General features: G+C 32.3%; 1 protein-coding gene across 1 annotated transcript; it reads right to left on the minus strand.

Annotated features, from left to right (window-relative positions):
- Window positions 1-7: 7 nt before the first annotated feature.
- LOC132717481 (multiple epidermal growth factor-like domains protein 10) lies at window positions 8-23,093 on the minus strand. Its single transcript, XM_060700964.1, has 8 exons — window positions 22,991-23,093; window positions 6,084-6,138; window positions 4,261-5,922; window positions 3,701-3,824; window positions 1,893-1,939; window positions 1,636-1,701; window positions 691-750; window positions 8-550 (listed from the first exon to the last, which is right to left on the minus strand). The coding sequence occupies exons 1-8, from the start codon at window positions 23,009-23,011 to the stop codon at window positions 510-512; spliced, it is 2,076 nt and encodes a 691-aa protein (XP_060556947.1). The 5' UTR covers window positions 23,012-23,093; the 3' UTR covers window positions 8-509.

The raw sequence follows: 23,093 nt of genomic DNA on the forward strand, positions 1-23,093 counted from the left end.
ATCCAGACAAAAATACCCAGGTGCACAACTACACATGCTGATCAACATTCCTGTAAAGTTTCATGACTCTAGGTCAAATAAGTTTTGAGTTACATGCGACACAAAAGAGAACGGACTGACGAACGGACAAGGGTAAATCTAAATGCCCGCCACTAAAGTTGGGGCACAAAAATCACATGCACAGTTGTACAAACTTTTAAAACTTAACAAAATGAATAACATTTATGTAAGTATGGACATCCGTTATATGAAACTGTTATGCCTTCAAAAGTGCGGACATCAAAATATCAACATGCAGTCAAATGTTTTAAATGCTTTTTAAGAAAGTATGAACAATAGATATTCAGCACTATACAATAAAGAATGATTCTGTGTTTGATAAAATGTCGTCCATTGTTTATAATTTAAATTGTTACTCTGTTGTCTGTCTGACTCTTTTAATACAGTTCATTGTTGTTGATGACCATTTATCTTCGTGTGTGCTTACTGTTATAAGTACATCAATGATATCAAGTGTCTGTACGAATTTCTCCATATTCATGCTCAGATACTGTAAAAAAAAAACGAAAGGAAAGGAAAAATATTTTAAAGTCATGAAACCAACTAAAATGTAGACAAAATGTTTATATAAACAATTTACATATTGATAAATAATAACTTTGATGATCTGACCAATTAATTCACAAATACCTTGAACTCTTCCAAGATCCTCATAGTCAGATGACTTTAACACAGTGTCGCTCTTTGTTGCTGAAAAATAAACCTTTCAATATACTGATATTTTTTAAATACTTACACACAACTTTACGAGTTAATGACTATATAACGAATTGTAAAATATGATTGAAATATACAGGCTACGCTTTGAATACATGCTACTATTTTTTTTAAACAACAAATAGAACATTAATAAAGACAACTTACAATTCCCGTACATTTATATTGCGAGTATGATGTAAAGACTTGTAAAACATTTTAACTTTAATATAATGCAACGGCTAGATGAATGATATTTGACGAGGACATCAGAATCAGTTATGCAAAAAAGCATGAATTTACATTCCATTTAAATATATTTAAATGAAATAAGAGTCAAATGCCTAAACTCGCATATTAACACGTTCAACCCATAATGATATTCAATGCGTATTATGTGATAGGTTTAAACATATTTATTCAACAAAACATTGAAAAAGTGAACAATATTTACAAAGTACATTTTTGGATTGGGCAAAAAGCTATAAAGCTTATGAATGTCCTCTCCCAGTTATATTAATTTACAATAACACAGTTCATGGCATCATCATACACAACGGTTAGTTGATATTCACATAATAGTTAAGAGTTAAGTATTTAACAATGTAACATATGAAAGAGCAAACAGTAAAAAGGAGAAAAAAAAAGAAAAAAAAAATGATTGAAGAATAAAGCAACTCATAAAAAAGTACAAATAGACAAAAACCTGTTTTAGTATTTTTGTTTTGTTTTAGAGTTTAGTAAGAAGAAGAAAAATAATATCTTATTGTGTGATTATAAGTACGAAAGAAATTGTCAGTAATAACATATATTTTAAATGAAATGTAAAGAAGGATCTGAATAAGTCAATTAAAAGTCTAGAAAAACAACAGGAAATACCTTGTACAATTCCATGCTTGCTGGCACTGCCAGCATTCTCCAAATTTCCGCATTCCAGTTCAATACCTGAAAATATTTGAAACATTTTGTTATTATTTCACCTATATTATTTCCTTTTAAAACTCGGTGATAAGAACATATTATGATATTGTTAGGAAGGAATTCATTTAAGAACTGACCGTGTAAAAAGGATATGGAGAACATATAATTCATCAGGGAAAAAATTAACTTTCTGTTAAAATAAGATATATATCTACCAGAGTTTTCATAAGCAGGTTCTTTCGTCTTGTGAGTATCATTGACCCTGTAATGTAAATAAAATGTTGGACTTCTTTCTTTTAGATAATTTGACTTGTTTTTGATAAATATACAGTACTTTAAAACTGTTATACTGTAATATATTCATGTTGCAAACACAATATATTGGATAAAAGTAATTTTAAATGATTGGTACTGCAAAGCTAATCTAAAATATAATGATGTGCTGCATTTGCTGACTTCGTTTTTTGTGTGAAAAGTATAAAAAATGCTTTCAGGATTATCTCCCTCCTACAAATGCATTTCAAATTGATATTAGCACTCTTAATTTAAATTGAATATCTTTGATTGCTTAAGAGAAATGTAACTCAGCAAAAAGTTAATCAAGGAATTCAAAGTAAAGACAAAACGGGGTGGGTATAACTAAGAAAAAAAATTGTAATATGTCACTTAGAAATGCATTCTTATTTAAAAATGTCAAAAGTTTAAGGTATTAGCACCCTAATGCATTACCTCCGCTTTCAAGAGTATTCAAATAGGCTGGAATTACTGTTAACTACATTGAAAATGAGGGCCCTGGGTTCAATCCCCAGAAACGTCAACTTTTTTTGCTTTCTTTTTTCCTTTTAACATTATTTATGTATCTCTCATGTCCCATATGGAAAGAAAAAAGTGTTTAATTTTGAATTTTTAATTTATATAGGTATTTATTGGCCAAATTATGCTAAATCTAGTAATAAATATGGTACCTGATATTTTCAAAGTGTAATATAATCAAAACTAGACGGTAAAAGTATTTCATATTTTACAAGATCAACAAATATACTTTTTAAAAAAATTTAGGGAAACTTTGAAAACAGGAACTCATTTGGGAAAAGTTTAAGAATTTTTTTAATTAGCCTCCCTAAGTAGAAAATGGTCAGACATGTGGTAAAAATGGGTGGGGTAGGGTAACATTTTTATACAGATTTCATAAATTTTAAGTAGTAACCATAATTTGGCTTATGTGGATTGTTAGCTGTATTTGTTTCTTACCAAAAATTCATGGGAAAACATTTTTCATTAGAATGTTATTGCAGATTATTTAAAGGTTCCTCATTTCTAAAACAGGGCCCTCATAACATCCTAGCTTGAGTTCAGAAAAGTGGCCATAACTTGATTTCCGTACGGTAAACTTTGTTTAAATTTTGCATACAGGTGTACTTTAAGGTATACATCTGACCTATGATGTCAATTCTTTAGTTCCTGATAGTGCCCACTAGGGTCCTAATACCTTAACAAGTTTGAAGTGATTGATTTTCAGAAAGGGACCCTAGGAAAAGAAAACAGTAAAAAGGGCATAACATTGCAGAAATCAATTATAGGATTTTATGCCCTTCTGCAATGTTGTCACACGTATAACAAGTCGGAAGTTATTAAAAGACCTTTGCAAAAAGGAATATCTGGGTTGAAAATCTAAGTTGAAAATGGTGCATAACTTTGAAAAAAAATAGAAATGACTTTTGAAATGGTGTATTTTAATGACAATAAACATGTATACCAAGTTTGAATTGAATAGGTTTTATAGTTTCTGAGAAAAGGGACCATGACAAAAGGTTTACTAATGCCAATACCGACGCCGACGGCAAAGCCAACAAAAGGGTCAATAATAGCTTCACTTTGTTTTACTTTTCTCTTTTTGAAAAGTGGAACTAAAAAGGCAAAAACTGTTTAAAATTTTGACATATTTCATATCTTGTACAGTATTTTTCAACATTTATGTTCTTTCTTGGATTTTTATTCAGTTGGATAAATAAAAAATCCTTACCTTTTCCGATATTTCCAGAGAATCAACGTAACCACAAATATAATGTTAACAACTACTGACACAACAAGAATTGTTCCAAGTGATATAGCAGCTATATTTACTGACTGTTCTGAGGATCTTGAGTCTAAAATATTATCGGTAAAAAAAACACAATTATCTAAGCGTAGAAATAGATGCGTGCTACACGGGTAATATATCAGACATATTTAAAAGTTTATACATTGTGCATCTCTATGAATTCATCAAGACATAAAAATGATGTATATGTCATGATTTTAATTGGCTTTCACAAATTGCATACTTTTCATCTATACATAACACGTTTATAATTTTTGTCGTACTATTACCTCAATTAATTGCTGTTGTTACTATAATTATTATTATCATTAAAATCATCATCATTAACATTATTTTCATCATCATTAGCAGCGGAAACAGCAACATCATCATCATCATTACAAATTCACAGAGGAGACATAATATGACATTAACGTATAACAAACATAAACATAACGAATATATTGTGCTAAATCGAGCTGTCTGTTTTTAATTTATCTTACCTGTTACCAGAGGGCAAATGTGGTCATTTTTTACTCTCGTTTTGCAACCTTTCGTACATTTGCCGTCGTCTTGGATACAAAGTATATCGTTGCAATAAACGGAACATTTCTCAGTACACTGTGAACCATGAAGACCATCTATGCATCCATATAGACACTTTCCATTACTTTGCTGACATATACTTCCATTCGCTGTTGTTTGAATCTTGCATGTAGAGGCACATGCACAATTGCAACTTTCACCATAAAAGTTACTTTTACAACCGCCACAAAGACCGGTTTCGAAATGACAGGACTTTAAACAGTTCTGAGGACATTGTTTGTCACATTGGCCATTGAAGTAACCAGACTTACATTGTTTACACCTGGTATCTGACAAACATGCGATACAATTGTTATTATTTATACAACATCTGTCACCCGAATAATTGTTTATGCAACCATCAGAACACGTGCCCGAATCTCTGTCACATACATGGTTCAAACAGTTAGACGGACATCTCTCAGAGCAAAGTGAGCCAAAAGAACCTGGACGACATTTATCACATTTCTCTCCATGAAAGTTGACACGACAGCTAATACAATAACCGGAATCTTTAAGGCAGCCCTTCTCGTCACAGTTATTTGGACAGTTACGTTGGCATGTATCACCATATTTGCCATGAATGCACTGATTGCATTGTTCTCCTATAAAGTTATCAAGACATCCATTTGAACATTCACCATTACTTTTCTCGCATTGCTGATTTTTACATCCTACAGAACAAGACATGTTACAGTAGTGTCCATACCAGCCGGTTGAACAGACGTCACACTTATCACCAGTAATCGTGTCTATAGTACATCCGTCTGTACAATCTCCGGAATCTTTTTCACATACGTTATCTTTACACCATGCAGGACATTGTTGTTCGCACATTTTTCCATATTTTCCGGTATTGCATTTGTCACATCTCACTCCAGCAAAATTAGGGAAACATGCACAGTTTCCAGTTAGTATATTGCAAGTGTTTGACCTACAGCCGGCTGAACAACTGTTCTCACAGTTTGATCCATATCGCCCAGTTTTACAAATCGAGCACTTTTTATAGGACGAACATTGTACACAATTATTTCGACACTTGGAAGTACAGTCGTTCAAAAAAGGGTGGTAAATGTTGTCGTTCTGGTAACCATTATAATAGCCATCCCTACACGATCCACAATCCGTATTCGATGAACATGTGACACAGTAACTTGGACATAAACTATTACATGATCTGCTGATATCATAATATCCGTCTAGGCATGACACACATTGACCATTATAACAATTACAATTGTCAGGACAGTTACGAATACTACAATCATTTTGACCAACGGCGTTATTATATCCTTCCTTGCATGATGTACACGTTATTCCTGATTTGCATGTTTTACATCCGGGTAAACACCTTGATGTGCAGTCCCCGGCAGCGCCTGGGTAATAGCCATCATAACACTCAGTACACGTATTTGCATCAACAGAGCATTTTGTACAATTGTGTGTACATAGTTCATAACACCGAAAACCTCTATGACCGTCAATACAGCCTAGAGTACAATCTGTAGAAGACCACAGCCCTTTTCCACATTTTCTATCTATACAACATGCACAATCTACTTTACATTGCTCATCAATCTCTGTAATGGGAAAACAACACTATTTCATTTTATTTACATTACCACCACCTTATTTGCTTCATGTGTGTTTTCTTTTTACTTAAATTATGTATACGTTTTAAATTAGCAAAGATAAATATCACATTACTATCTGTTATACAGACTAATTTAAATTATGTTACCTCCTTTTACCTGATTGTTGCTAACATTTAACCATATACAACATACAAGAAATATCTGAAATATATAATTATGATATATATATGTTATATATATATATTGCAAATTAACAAATATTAAATATTCTTTTCTAAGCTTAGTTAAACCATGCATATTAATAATTAATAAATAAATGAATACATAATAGTATAATAGTAATTGAATTGAAACAAGTGTGGTTTTGTCACAATCTTTTAAGCATTTACCAAAATTAAACAGGGTCTTTTACATGGAACATTTGAACCTCACAATATTGACTTATGATTTAAAATTTATCTTAAATGCGAACAGAATTTAATAATAAAATATTGGAAAAAGATTCAACCTTTTCTCAAAATAACATTAATAATAACATCTTTCTTCAGTGAAATAGAAAAAAGCAGAATCCCTTAAGATAATTTAACACGCCAAATTTGAAAATGCTGCAAACTCGGTTTGTCTGAGCATGTTCATGGACGGTACTTGATAGTACAAGTAGCCGTCCATGCCCTCTAGCACTGGCTTAAAGACGTTTTCGGTAGTTTTTTGTGCGCATCGTTATGCGCTTCCAAGAAAGATAATCACGGATAATCACTCTTCAAAAAGAAGGTCAAATTGAATAGTACTCGGTAATGTTTAAATTTCGGCTATAAGCAAATAACGAGTAAATAATACAAAATATATATTTCTAAATGTTCAGGAGGAGATCGGTTCAGAAGAATAAGAGGTCGTTTAGACAACATCAGATAAAGGATTTCTCCTAGCATTAGTACGTCAGCATTGATGATGATTCGGCGCGCGTTACCCCACCCACTTGTGGTTTAGTGACAAAAGTGTGTCGCCACTTGACTACTGGCAGACAACTGGGCAAAGAAGTTTAAAATAATATATTTTTAAAGTGTTGAATAAAAAAAAAAAAATAATATGTAAGAAATGTTCCGAATTTCATTTTTTCTTTGTAAATTTTTAAATACTTGCTACTGTTCGGGTACATGTATGTTAGTCGAGTGAAAAATTAAAATGGCCCTATATAACTGTTTTAAAAAAACATATTCAGTATCATTTACTTAATATAACATCCAAGGAAAAAGATTTTTTATATAACAACATGTTTTTGTTGTATATATGACAATACATTTAGTATAATACTGATTTTAATTGGAAAGCGTGGCAATTTTGACAGTTGGCATATGCGGTAACCATGGAAACTGCCTGTTTACCAAAAAAAACAAAAACTAACACGTCAACATATATTTTTATTTCTATTTTTTAATCCACCATACAATTTTACTTGAGTTATCAAAAATGTAGAAAATTCTATGAAAGAAATGTCTTGATAGCTTTATTTTTTTTACAGAAATCATGTTAATTTTTCTCATTTTTTGTTTAGTTAAAAAGCATGAAAAACTCAATTTTTTTAAAGAAATATGTCCCAATTATCGTTTGTTTCATACAGAACCCTAACATAAAGCAAGTTTTGTATAAAATTATGTTTATCGTGTGTGTAAGCTGTCTTATACATTTTTATAACACAGTTTGGCTATTTTGACAATTTTGAGATATACGGTTACCATGGAAACTGCCATTTTAAAAAAAATCCAACACGTCAACATATATTTTTCTTTTTATTTTTGAATTCGTCATTAAATGTTACACAACATACAAAAAAAATTAGAAAATCCTATGAAAGAATTTTTCAATATCTTTAATTATTCACAGAATTCATGTTTATTTTTCTCTTTTTTTGTTCGGTTAAGGAACATGGAAAACTCATTTTTTACGGAAATATGTTCATATTATCATTTGTTTCATACAGAATCATTAGATAAGGTTTGCATAAAACAATGCTTGTTGTGTGTTTTAAGCTATCTTATACATTTTCTTTTTGTTAGAACACAGTTTGGCTATTTTGACAATTTTTAGATTTACGGTTATCATGGAAACTGCCATTTTTCAAGAAATCCAACACGTCAACATATATTTTACTTTTTCTTTTTGAATTCGCAATTAAGTTTTACTTATCACACAACATTTTTAGAAAATTCTATGAAAGGATTAAATTTTCATAAAACTGTAGAAAATGTCTTTCAGCAGAATTCAACATTTAAATACGGAAATAGTGGAATTTTGAATTTAGGAACATCTGCAGATGTGTCCATACGGTGGTCATCATGGAACCTTCATTGTGACACATTAGTGCCATTTCACGAAAAGCGGCATATAGTCACCAAGTAAACGAATGCGTGTGCCCTAAACGAGAAAGCAATAGGCGGAACAAAATGAACTGGAATTTATAAAGGGATTCAGCGTTTATGAAGCTTGCATATCACAGATAAGACGTCAAAAGACAAATTAAAAAAGCACGTAACATATCCTGAGGGTTATTATACAGTATTCAAGTAGAAATAATGGAAGAACCAGGTTGATAAGGTTTAGATTAACTGTATTAATGGACCTATAAGTCACCAAGTTACCTTATATTGTCAAATACCAAAGAGTATTCTTAAGTGTATGACAAATAATTAACATTATTACTGCACAAATGGAATGATAATTATCTTAAATTTATATTATACAGTCACGTATTATTATATACAATAGGGTGAACGTTTCAGTTTGCACGCAAAACGCAAGCTCGGGAAAAAACGCATGCACGTTGCACGCTAAACGAACGCACGTTGAACGCACGCTATACCAAACGAGATACGCAAACGCACGCAAAACGAACACGATAAACGATATACGCTTTCTCGAAACGATTTGAAACGCACGCAAAGTGAAAGTTTCGTCCAAACGTTTCAAAACGTTCAACAGCAATATTTTGCCTGTTATATTCATATATAACAATAAAGTTAGTAAATTAAAAAAGTCTTGATTGTTAAATATCAAACATTTATATTTTCTATTATTTTTATTGATATAACAATTGATCTTTACGTAAAAAGTTAAATTAGTCCTTTGAATTTCACACATTTACAATAACAATAAAGCCGGCCGTTAATAACCCTTCACAAATAAGACAGACAGACAGACAGACAGACAGACAGACAGACAGACAACTTTATTTCACGCAGGTATATCAAAGTATAAAACATAAGGTTGAACAATATTATGCAGCTATAATAGTGTCCGGTATAAAAAGCATGTCTATAACATAAATGATACAATAATTATAGAATAGGTATGTATAAATATTCATCCGATTGTGGGGGAACTCAGATGCTCCTGCCACACAAACATTCTCACTTGCATGCAATTATATTATTACCATCACTGGTTATAAAACAAAAAACGAAACAAAAAACAAAACAAAGATACTGCTCAAGTTTATCATGTTAGGGAAAAAACAACGACAGTAGAGAAAAAAAACCCATAATTTTCGCACAAAGGTACGACGCTGCATTCTAAGTAGTAAATCTTAAACAAAAGAGCCCGTGAAAACATGCATTCGCACAATAACGCCGTGTTTACAATCAATTTTGATTGAATTTTCTAGTCGGTAATTGTGATTTTTACAAAAGTACTTCTTCACTGCTTAGAGGAAGAAAAAAAAAACAACGAAAGTAGGTCATAAATGCAAGTACTGACAACTCATGCTAGATTTTCACTTAATTGTCAGACAGGTTAATTATTTTTTTGTTGTTTTTTTTTTCTATTTTTTTTTTTTAAATTTAAATACTGATTGGAACTATTATTAGAACAGGTACCGACTATTTTTTCAAACAAAAAACAAAAAAAATATGACATGTTCATATCTATACACACGCAGTGAGATATCATAAATGACAAAATAGCAATTATATACATCTTAGGACATACCCTGAAATTATTATGCGTACAAATTTAAACAACTTCATTAGAGTATGTTACTTTTACAGTAACATGATAGAATATTTTGAATAAAGTAGGAAGTTTCAACTAAGTTTGGAATGTACTGATTTCTTTTAGAATTATAAAAATGACAGTTTAATAAATAATGTTGCTCAGAACCTATTTCTCAAGAGTTGCACAATCATTCACAAATAAGAAAGGTGTCTCTGAAAACAATGTCGAGGGGATATTATGGAGTCTTTTATCTGTGTATAATGCACTAATTGACATAATATTTTGTAATGTTCTCAAGCAAAATGTACTAAACAACGAGAAGATTGTACTGTACTGTACTGAAGTTGCCTATAACTTTTAAAAACAAACGAAAAAAGTCATACTGTACCTTTTAAGTACATTTACGTTCCCCATTTGTTGATAGGTTTGCAAAAAAAATTCTTACACCCTGTCTGCTACTTTTCACAGAATGTTTAAGTAACAACAACTTTGAAATTGAAGAGTAATTAAATCCTTGGCGTCTGTAAAATATAATACAGATGTAATTAAATTTCTAAACTCCGGTGTGAATAACGCGCGTTGATGTCCGGTGTTCGTGATACTTCATCATAGGGTCACAAACTAGATTGAATGTTAGAGTTAACAAAACTAAATTAATGTTATAAATAGAAAAAAAAATACTTGAAAAAAAAGAACTGTCAAATATTATTATCATATAAAGTTTACCATCATTTCGCTTAGACTATATATTCTAAACTAATAACAGACCCAGACACACGCTATTTAATAGTTCTGGACCAAAGGATAAACGGACGCAGACGCACGCTTAACGATATCAAACGCAGCTCTCAAACGGAAAACGATAAACGTTAAATGCACGCTTGAGAAAGTGTTTCATTAAACGCACGTTGCATGATATACGCACGTTACACGAAAAACGGTCGAGCAAAAGATACAGAAACGTTCACCCTACAGTGCGAGTCTATATCTTAATCAACAAATTCAGATCAATATTGTTCTTTAACGCCTTCGGACCTGAGGTTCTCAGGCCATTATGCACATCTTCGAGCCATTATCGCATAATGGCTAGCAGCAACCAAGTATTAACCTCTAATTTATTCTCGTTACTACAATTTTTTATTTGCGCTATTACGTTTATTTATTACAAGGCGTTATTACGCATTTGGCTCGTGTTATAACACCTTTATTTACATTATTTCGCCTTTAGATTTGCGTTATAACACCTGTTTACATTACCACGCCTTTATTCGCGTTATTCTGCATTTTTATTCGCGTAATTATGCCTTTCAATTCGAGTTATAACGCCTTTATACGCGTTACTTCACTTTTATTTGAGCCGTTATGCCTTTTGTCACGTTATTACGCCTATTGATTTGCGTAATTACTCCTTTTGATTCGCGTTATAATGCAATTATTCGCTTTATAACGCCTTTGTAATTCTAATTTTATATTTTACATGACACTATTAGGCGTTCGTAAAAACGTGTATCTAGGGATACTTATTCCACTAACTAACAATTCTGATCAAGGATAATATGTAAGATACAATATTGAATAAATTAAGGCATTAATTAATAAATTATTGATTTCATCAACTCTAAATGTGTAGATACGTCAAATATATTATATAAACCAACCAAACGTTGGGCGATGTACATATGATAAACATGATTATCAAGGAGGGGAGGCGTTCAATGAACGAAACTCCCACAAGAAACAGCATCCGGGCAAGGTGCCCAACAGGACCCAAATCAAAACTTGACAAGGGGGAAGGCACGGCAGTTTTATCCTGTGACATTTTTATTAAAATGAGAGCATAATGGACTCATACAAGAAAAATAAATCATATGCATGAAGGATCATTAATTGCAATGTGTTTAGTGTTTCTACTTTGAACAAGAAGTATCTTTTAAAGGATACTCGGCCGAAGTAAGTCTGTTTAACATGCAAAGTGTTAGCAATTCTGACTTAACAATGACATGATAATAATTTCTTGTAGCCATTAAGAAAATACCAATTTTGTTCATATTGAAATTAAATTAAAGCATATTTATCTTGATTTTTTATGTGTCCCTTTTAATTGTTTGACTTTATAAATTTTGTAATCATTTAAAAATTAAACAAAAAAATACCAAACAATTATCCTCGTTCCTGTACATTTTATTTTAGAACTACCATCTACATTTTATTTCATAGTGGAAAAAACTATTCCTTACATTTTATCATAGAGCTGTCCAGCTATCCATAAAATGTTATTTTATAATGGTTAGAAATATCATTTTCTTTTATTTTAGAATAGTTAGAACAGACTTACATTGTATTTTAAAATGACCAATGAGATTAGCCGACTTCTGTTTGTAATTTTAAAATGACCAATGCAAATTCTTCTTATATTCAGTCTTTTCCTGTAAATTTTACAGGAAGCTAGATTTAACAGACGGACTTCGTTCGAAAAAGTTTTTAATTTGGCTGACTTGCTTAAGACCTCTTTTCTAAAACTAACATCCGTTCATCTCTATGCATTTGTAGGTTTATTCGTAACCTCAGTTCCACTTTATTTAGTTCCGCCCATACATTTCTCGCTTAAGGAACACGCATTCTTTTACTTAGGGATCACACGCCGCTTTTCCTGGAATGACACTCATGTGTCACATTGGAGGTTCAATGATGACCGCCGTATGGATGTTTCATAATTCTCAATTTTACCAGTTCATGTAAAATGTTGAATTCTGCTTAAGCCGGAGCTAGGGGCGTGGACGGTAATTTGCACTTTCCATTCTCTCCATGAATAGGCTCAATCAAACCGAGCCTTCAACTATTACATTTTTGTTGTCTTGGACTGTCTTTAGGGATTCTTTATTTCTCTCTACTTTATTCACATCTGCGGATGATTCTTAATTCAAAATTTAAGCATTACATGTTTAAATGTTGAATACTGCTTAAGCCGATGCTAATCCATGAACAGGCTCAATCAAACCGAGCCTTCAACATTTTTAATTTAGCCGTTTTGAATTTTCTTAAAGGATTCTATTTCTCTCTAATTTATTCTTGAAACAGTTTCTCACTTCTTTATCATTTTAAGACAATATGATACTACTAGACCTTCCTTATGGGACGTCCGCGGCCGAGTGATTAAGGTCGTTGACTTCAGCCCACTTGCACCTCACCGCTGTGGGTTCGAATCCTGACGATGACTTTGTTTTTTTCTTGTGAGGAAGCTATCCAGCTAGCTTACGGAACGTCGGTGTTTCTACTCATTTACCCGTTCGTGTCTATAATGCACGGAAGGGCAACTTGGGTCTTCCTCTACCAGTAAAGCTGGCACGTCGCCATATGACTTATACTGTGTTGGTGTGCCGTAGATCCCAATCAAACAAACAAACAAACAGACTTTCCTTAATAAACGTCACCAATACTTTGACTCTACGCAAAATCATTAACACTTTCCCATGATAACTCTCAAAAAAATCTTTTCATATTAAATTAGCAAATAATGTAACATATTTCACTATTTCTAGGGGTGAAAGCGGAAAGGTTCTAACTCAATTTTTTATTTCACAAAATTCACTTTTTATATATTTGTAACATAAACACCCATATACATCTTATGCCAAAATATGTGAGCTTAAGTTTACTTATAACAGGGTGAAATGAAAAATTGTCCAAAGGTTCTAAGTGAAATAAACCTTTTTTTAAAAAAAAACGAAAAAGTTTCTAACTGCCATTTGCAGCTTTCATTAAATATAAAATGTACAAGATTAAATAAGAACAAGTCAAACTGCATTAAAATAATTAAGATCAAAACAACTTTGGAGCTAAAAAAAAGCTAAACCTTTTATTGTATATGGTTACATAATATCACATAAAAAATTCATTAGTTTGAGAGTAAATGCCTTGATTTACGAAGAAAACTTAAGTACTTAGAACTGTTTCGCAGTTAACTCACACATGAAATTATTGATTTTTTAAAAGGGAAACAGTTGTAAGTGTACCAGACCAGTAATGAACACGCACTATCTTAAATGGTTTTAAGTGACTGTGAGAAATTAAGTGATGATATTTAAGGTAGGGCTTTAGATGAAGGTAAGAAAACTGATAATGTTACTGAAAGTACTGGTTGTAATAAATCCAGGGGCATAGGTAATTGAAGAAGCTTTAAGCTGTGGTCTAGCTCACAACCCGGCAGAGCCCTGCTAGACTTCCGGGGATGATCGGGGAAACAACGGGGGTACATACGTTACTCTGCCTGCAATGTCCGGATGATCCGGCAACATTCGGAATTTGACCTCTGATGGTATAAAATATTTAATATGACCGGGTTGATCCGGAAAGGTATAGCTTTGCCGGCTTCATCCTTAGCCTTTCCGGGAATGACCGGGTTACACCAGGGAAGCACTGTAGCTCTGCTGACACAAACTGGGTATGATCCAGGGTATGATATGGCCAGTAGAGCTACAGTAGAGCCCTGGTGAATGCCGACAGAGCTCCGGTGAATGCTGGCAGAGCCCCGGTGAATGCCGGCAGAGCCCCTGTGAAAGACGACAGAGCCCCGGAGTATGACGATGGAGCTTCGGTTGATTCCTGTAGAGCCCCGGCAAAGTCTGGTTCATTTCAAAAGAATTACAACAATTTGCATTGATTGCAGTTGTTTGTAATAAAACCCTTCCCCATTTCCCTTCTGTCCAGTCTTGCATAAGGATTATTCAGTAAATCATCATGAATTACTTATTAAATAGGAGAAAATATCACTTAGAATTATATTAATGAAAATTATGTATCACTCATCAATTTTGCGCATTTTCAATCCACTAAGGTTCAACCGGGGCTCTGCCAAGATCGTCCTGGGCTCTACCTGGATCAACTGGGGCTCTGTCTGGGTCAACCGGGGCTCTACCGGCATCATCCAGGAAAAACCGGGTAAGCACCGGCATGAACCGTAGCTTCACCTGGGCTCTGCTTGGATGGTCCGGGGCGCATCCTGGGTGTTAGTTTGGAATAACCATGGTGCTGCCGGTGTATGTGAGACAGCAACAAATATTTCACCCCGGATTGTCCAGGATCATCCCAGTAACTTACGGTGTGGTCCTGGGCTCTGCCAGGAGTAAGTGAGACGGCAACTTAAGATGATCATACGATATCAGGTGATGTTCTTAAAAGTGAGACTACAGGTAATAGTGAGATATATAGAATGGTTAAAAGGTTTTTTTTTATGATAATCAGAAATCTGGGTATGATAAGGTAGAAAATTACAAGATATTGTGACTTTGATATATTGGACATTGCAAATGAACTATGTGTGAGTCCAAGAAACTGAGTTGTGTAAATATAGCTTGACGTGCTATGTGTGACACTGAAATATTAAGTAAGGTGAATGAAAGTGGAGCTATGTGTGCCTCTCAGATATTGAAAAAATGTAAATGTAGGTGGAGCTATGGGTGACTTGTTTATAGTTTTCATTGGGTTTTTTTTTTTTTTTTTTTTTGGTTTTGTTTTTGCTACTGGGAATGGTCGTAATCACTGCCCCATTGAAGCCTCTATGAAAAAAACTGCATTGATATATACAAGGTGCGAAAAAAAAACACTTCAGTGTTGTTATATTTTTCTGGTCCATCGGGATCATTAATGCCAGCACTATTAAGTGTTGAGAATTGAGTACCACTCAAGCAAATTGAAATCTGAAGTCAATCCCTTGAAAAACAAAAATGGTAAAAAAAAAAAATGTTTCTAAAGTAAAATTTTAAGTTCAAAGTGGAAATAATTCTTGAAAAAAAGAAACTAGAATTATGAACCATGTCATGCATGATGTGAGTAATGACAAAGAACAATAATATTATTTATCTGAAGTCTATGAGTAGATACCATTTATTATATACAACAAAGATAATACTAAAAAATCAATTTACAAATGAATTAAAAAAAATAAATGAGGATAATTATGGGAATACAGGAACTTGCGTTTTATGACTTTTATCCATATGACAAGAGGTTATAGTAAAAAAACATTTGTTAACATATATTCAAAGTTTAAGGGGAAAAATTCTAGAAGTAGTAACGCTAGAGTTATGTACCATGTCACACTGATTAAGAAATAATATCGGTCTCAGTGGTGTTTATCAGCTATTTAACACCGGTTTGGAGTTTTGATGCCTATGAAGTGACAAAGAAGGCCGTAGGAACATATATTTGAAGTTTGAAGCTGATACCTTAAGTATTTTACTGCACCAAAACTTTAATCTGAAATGTGGACATGGACCCCGGGGCTAGTAGGACAGCTCTCCATATACTTTGTATAGTTCAGCTAAAAATTATTATCAAATTAATTGGTTTTTGTTTTTTAAACAGGTGTAATTAATGTCCATCATGTTCTTTAAAAGATTTGTACCAATATCAATGACCTTTATTTATGTTTCTAATTTAAACACAGTTAAACTTAAAAATTTCATGAACTTAAAAAAGGAGTGAGAGTATGTCTTACATCTGAAATATGAAATAAAAAAAAGTAAATGCGAAACAGTCCTATCTGGCAATTTATACTTCATCTCTTACTGAATAATTAGAAATGACAAAATGTTGCTCTATCTTTAATTAAATAAGAAAAAAAATCATGCTTTTGTTCTATCAATTTGAAAATGTCACTTGGAACCTTTTCGCTTTGAACATAAAATTCAAAATATAAGAATTTTTAAGTGCGAAACAATTCTAAGTTACATTTGATTAAATATCTTGTTTGTCAAGTTTTCCCTAGAATTTTTATCATCAATGACATGTTTCCTAAACATTTTTATGTGTAAAATCAAAGTGTTGTGGAATTTTGCTATTTTACAAACACTTGAGACAGTTTTTTGCTTCTCCTGTAAAATTTTGGAAAATTCACTTAGAACCTTTTCGCTTTCACCCCTCGATTTGCATCGCCAAAATCTGTAACGACATCTAGTAACGATAGTTAAGAGAATTTAAATAAACTTACAGCTCAGTACACGAATCGGGGTATTGTATACTAAATAATTATCTACGACATGTCACGCCATGATAAAATCAAAGCACTGAATGTACTGATGGGGAGGCTATGACAGAATGTTTCAGACTTATAGTTTCTTTTCTTTTTGCTTAAATGTGCTGTTAAATAAAAAGATATGCACATTGCGCCATTTATCGTTCAACCATTCATATATATGGTTAATATGGTTGACTATTCATTTTGTTAATAATTTTCATTGAGGTCTACATTCGGATTGTTAATCATGCAAATTTTGAAAAACCTAAAAACCATTCATAAATGACATACCAGCAGGTATGACGACTGTTCATTATAATATCATAATACCATTTTACAACTGACGGTTCCTTATCAAAATATTCTAGGACTGTTCATCATAAATACTTTATGTCATTTTAATATCATTGAATGATAATAACAACTGCAAGTTAAGCAACATTTTAATTGAACATAAAAATTATACATATTTACATGTACCATAATTGAGATCAATAAGACACTGTCTTGTGATGAGTATTAATATTCATTCTCTACGGACAGAAAGTTGTCTTCTCCCGAAGCAAATCTCGAATAAAATCACGTTTCAGAAAATTATTCCCATTTCATTACTCGTCGCTGACTTTGACGGTTTCGGATAATATTAAAGCTAAATATTTCTTGAAAAAATACATATCTGCAAAGCTTATTCAAAATTGAATCAACCTAAGTGAAAATTGATCAGGAAGTTATATCTTCTTTTTTACCGCCAACACTCAACCAACTTATGGTAGTTAATCGATAGATTTTAAACCTCGCTAGCTTGAAATATATACTGCGGAAAATCTGTTGTTAACAAGGTGTGCGGTTATTACGTAGGGTTTTCCTTGTCGACCATTTCCCGCAAATAGATGAGAACATCGAAGCGTCAGTGCTATGAATGGTGTTATAAATAGCGTGTTTTGGAGGTTTTTGTTGAAACTTCTCCAAATCCCTCCAGGGATATGCACGTCGCGGAGAAGCCACACGGCAGGTCAAGGTCAAGTCATCTCAAGTACCAGAGGTGATTGGTTGACCTGTCGTAACTTACTCTGGAGGTTTGGCGCTAATGAACGCCGTTTTTGTTGTCGTCAGTCAGGAAGTTGATGCCTTGACAGTACTGACGTCTCCTTTACCACTAACGAACGAAGAATGGGCTACCAGGAAGATTCTGCTTCAAAAAGACTTCCCCGATGCTATAATCTCGGACATATGGTTATTCCGGCGCCGAGAATAAATGAACTTAAAACACACACTCTTGTTGAAAAAAAAAAAAAAAAAAAAAAAAAAAAAAAAAACAACAACATATTTTCTGTAGTAATTTTTCAAGTGTTGTAAAATGAAAACGAAATTCGGTTCATGCCGCAAATTATTTTTAGAACACAAGCATTTAAGTTCTTTTTATTTGATTTATTCAAATAAACATTAATCACTTCAGCGCGCGCAAATATCGTTTTCAAATTAAAATGTCGTAAGATACAAATGTATGTTGATGAATTTCCGATGCTCGACTGTAAGTCATTCGTATATATATGCGTTTTTTGTCTTGTTTTTTAAAGCTTCTTATTCTTTAATATTTTTATGTATCTCACAATCTGTATTGAAAATTTTATTACACATGGACTATCAAATTATGATTAGAATTGAATAAACTTTCTAATTACACAATACGGGGTCATTCATTTGATTGAAGACTGATCTTTGCGTCTTTCTCTGAAATAATTATTTCCTTGTTAAAACATATTTGACCACATATTTCTGTCATTTAACTGTTCACTTTTACTTCCGATTTTTGTTGTACCGAAACACATGTTTCTATTTGTGATTTCTATTCGAATCCATAATCAGTTTAATGGGATCACCACCGCGGTAAACGACTACTAGGTACTTTGGTCATGTTTTATACCCCAAATATTTGAATGTTTCTATTGGGATTGAAATGAGCGTAGATAACTAAACAACTGGTTGTATAAATCCCTGACCTGTCTAATTCTAATTATGAGATTAGTGGATATATTAAGACATTCAATACAAAATATTCCTAAACAAAAGAGCACATGTTTAAATTTATTCCTTTACAAATAAAAGATCAGAGTAGGGATCTGTCAATTGCCAGACATATTTTTAAAAGATACTTTTATGTTAAAAGTTTGATTAATGAATTATGTAAGATGAAAATATAAGTATTGCTTTTTTATTTTGCTAATATTAAATGTAATCTTGTGGTGAAATTTTGTCGGAGGGTCCTTACGGATTTTGTAGTTAAATAGTTTTTTTCTCGGCGATACATGGTTTAAGAATATAATGTTTTCAAAACTATATGTTCATCACCATTAGTGAATTTTTAGTTAAATGTATGCAAAATATTTACTAACAGCTATATGATATAGCGGTTTATGAGCGTTTTCCGCGTACAGCCTCCTAAGGTGTACTAATAAGTAAGTTTTCCTTAGTTATCAGTAAGATGATCCATGTCTCTGATGTAAGCGACAGTTTACCATTATTTGTCTTTAAAAAATATTAAGGACTATTAATGGTTTATAACAACAAAAAGAAACATGCATGATATTGAGACTACGGCGTTGCAACATTCTAGTTAATGACCCGTCATAAAACAGTTTGGTCGCTGCGTAGTAATTGGAAAATTGTTATTCAAAAGTAATAAAGAATATTTGCCACCTAATTAAAGCATTTACCTATAAATTTTTCATTTATGCTTTTTTGTTTAAAAAATATTGATAAAGATATTATATAAAAGGGTTTTCATACCAGAACTATTTATTACCAACGTACGTATGCCTAAACCTGATTACCGCGGCAGTATGACGTCATGGAGTAGTGATTTTGAAAAAAATAACAAACAAAATCAAAAATTTTTCAGAGAATTATTATCTTTACAAATTGCAGATATGAAATAAAAGAATGAAAATATTTTCATATTGTAAATGTCTGTGATGAGTGATGAGTCAGCTTAGAAAAAATCAAGGTACTATTTTTTGACCTGATTACCGCGGCAGTAAGATTTGACGGATGGTATTAACATTGGGGAGGCATAGTCTCCCCAAAAACAAGTTTTGTTCTTTTAAAAGAAACATGCGAGAGGTCTTTTTGCAGCTGCGAAACAATGTATTTGTTCATACTAAATACTACAGAGGCCGACATAGACCGACACAGAGCAATGAATACTGCAAAAACCAAATAAAGCCAAACACCTAAATATTTTGAAAGAAATGAATTGTATTCTTTGCCGTTGTATTTTACGGTTCAAAATTCTTTGTATTAAGTTTATTTATCCGACTGTTAAAATGTATATTCGTTATAGTTATAGTACATGAAACGAGTTAGTTACGAGGATATAACACTCAGTCTGGCTGGGGCGACATCAAGGGGTGTTTCTGCTAAAAAATGGCGAGACCGTAAGGCCGAGACAATTGTTTTGCAGAAACATCCCGAGATGTCGCCTCAGCCAGTGTAATACCCCCGTAACTAACGAGTTTTATATACTATAACTATTTTATCGCAATGACATAATGTTTTCTTTTTTGTAATAGAAACAATTGAATAAATAAATAAATCGTTAGCTACATTACAGTTATTTATGATAAGGCAGTTTTTTCAAGTTGTTTTCGCTGCTGCAAAAAATATACAAAAGACATCCAATATTAGAGACTGATTGTTACCAAGACTGTTACCAAGATTGATTCAAGATTTTAGGGCTTTTTTCGGTGGAAATGAATAATTCATTCAGCGGATGAACCTTTTGATTAAATGAGAGTAAATTTCATTTCAATAATTTTCTTTGTTTATAGTTTTCATTGTTTTATATATTTATTTTATTTTATTGATTTCATTTTTTCGTTATGTATTTTTTTTTTGCTAATGGGAATGGTCGAAATCACTGCCCCATTGGAGCCTCTATGAAAAAAAACCTGCATGGATATATACAAGGTGCGAAAAAAACTCGACCGATTTATAACAGTTGAGTTTTTTTCCTATATGAATCAATGAAAAAACTGTACTGTTATATATCAATAAAGTTTTGAAGTGCTCATTGAAGTGTACTGCGTATAATGGGTTAGTAAGAAGAAAGGAAAAGTTCCAAACCATGCGCTAATTGATGAAATTAAGTTAGCTAGTGGTATTATATGACAATAAGCATTGACTAAATGTTTGTATATATTAAGTTCATTTTGGACATAAAGAAATGTCCCGATTCATCTGCTAATTCAAGACGAAATATGATTTTTTTAAATGTCTTTTTAAAAAAAAATTAAAGAATATACTACGTGTGATGTGCTTACATTTCAGACTGGTGTGTCCGTTATTTAACTCATGCCGAATTCCATCTTGCATGGGGGTGCCAGATGACTCGCGTGCTATACAATGACATGCTTACGAAGGTGTAATATCGCCGTTATGTTTCATGCACGATGTTGTAAGACAATAGTTACGGGTGTAATGACATACATTTCTATGAAAATTGTTTTATTAAGGTAAAAATATAAATAAAAGATATTATGGAATGTGGTAGAATATGCCAAGAACAAATTATCTGACATATGTTTGCGGTTCCCTTTGTGACATATAATGAACCGCAACATATGACAGATGTTATTAATCTGTATTATTATTCCTTTTTGTTTCAATTAATTAGTATTTACCCGATTGATTAAAGTATAGTATGCACTTACGATAGATGTTAGGTGTATATAATGCTCATCTGTAGTATATAGCTTTGCATGCTAAGGCAAGTTTGTAACTATACTACTAGCCATCTACTTGTTTCTCACTGTGAATTTAGCCATTGCTTAATATTATTTCATTTGAGGGAGATACTTCAGGTAGTTTTAAATAACGCAAGGAGGGGCAATTGACGTCTTCACAAGCAAAGCTTGAAAGTCGCAACCTGACGTGTTGGTGTGACGTAAAATCCAACAAACATCTATTTGTATCAGCAGTATACAATATATATACAATATGAATTTCAACTTGATTATTTTTACAGAAGTCAAATTTATAACCTTTAAAGGCACAATCGATATGTTCGCTGAGTTTCAGACTCGTTACCTGTAATAATCATAATTCGGTCATCTTCGGTACTTGATTACGTAATGGATCAATAATGACACAGTTGTCTATTACACAGTGTTTATAAAAATAATAGTATAGACAAATATTTCGTTTTATTGTAACCAGCAGAATCATCTGAGATCACTTATTTCTTTGGGTCTTATCACTCTACCGCTGTTTGATATTTGTGATGAATCGACTTCAATGTTTCCGAATAGTTGTTATTATACAAATTTAAGTATTTGATTAAGATTTGATATGTTACATATCACTGCAAGTTTATTGTTGGGAATTGAGTACCGCTCGCCGGTACTAAGGTGTTTGAGGGATGTTGCACTTTTACATTATCCCGCATGTGCAGAATTAAATAAACAAAGTCTGCAATTGCATGCAATTTTGTTTTTTTAATGCTTCCGAGGGATCACTTTTTTCGATGAGTAGCCTACCATTTTATTGAACATATTACAAATAATTCAGGCGATACCAAATTCTAAATATGCAATGAACATTTTCACCGAGTATATGCTTGATATAACTTTACAAAATTTCATTTCAAATTGATCACCATTAAATGTTCTCTTTTTGTATTTCATCCGAAAATGCCACTTTGAAAACAACTCATTTACTAATATGTTGCATTAAACGAACGAACATTACTTTATTATTAAAGAAAAATACATTATGTACGTTAGATTAGAAAACAAAAGTGGTCCAAAATTTTGAAGAAAAAAAAGAAGAAGGAATTGACTTGAAATAAGCTAAATTATTTGAGATTTTTTGGAGAAAACAATACTAACTTGTCATAGTTCGGTCTCTACAAAAACCTACAAACAACTGTAATGTTTTATTTGAAAATATCTCATTTACGCAGAAAAATAGTAGGTTGAATTCAAACCAAAATAATAATTTAAACGTACATATGTATAAAAAGTTAAAATTATTGTTTTAAATGTATGTACGTACCAAATTTAAACTCCACTTCATTGTTTCAGATAAAGGAATAGGTATATTTTATCCCAACAAATCCCAGCGGAACATTCAATATAACCTCAATCGTTGGAAAAAA

The sequence above is a fragment of the Ruditapes philippinarum genome, unplaced genomic scaffold (genome assembly GCF_026571515.1).
Source record: "Ruditapes philippinarum isolate M1 unplaced genomic scaffold, ASM2657151v2 ctg7978_1_1_1_1, whole genome shotgun sequence".
Lineage (NCBI taxonomy): Eukaryota > Metazoa > Mollusca > Bivalvia > Venerida > Veneridae > Ruditapes > Ruditapes philippinarum.

What these genes read in the sequence shown, in the direction of transcription:
- LOC132717481 (XM_060700964.1), bottom strand. Translation starts at nt 23,011, where the DNA reads ATGAAGTGGAGTTTAAATTTG. An exon ending in CAACAATCAGGTAAAAGGAG is followed by an intron (nt 5,923 to 6,083) that starts GTAACATAATTT and finishes TTCCCATTACAG; the next exon opens with AGATTGATGAGCAATGTAAA. An exon ending in CTCTGGAAATATCGGAAAAG is followed by an intron (nt 1,940 to 3,700) that starts GTAAGGATTTTT and finishes TTTACATTACAG; the next exon opens with GGTCAATGATACTCACAAGA.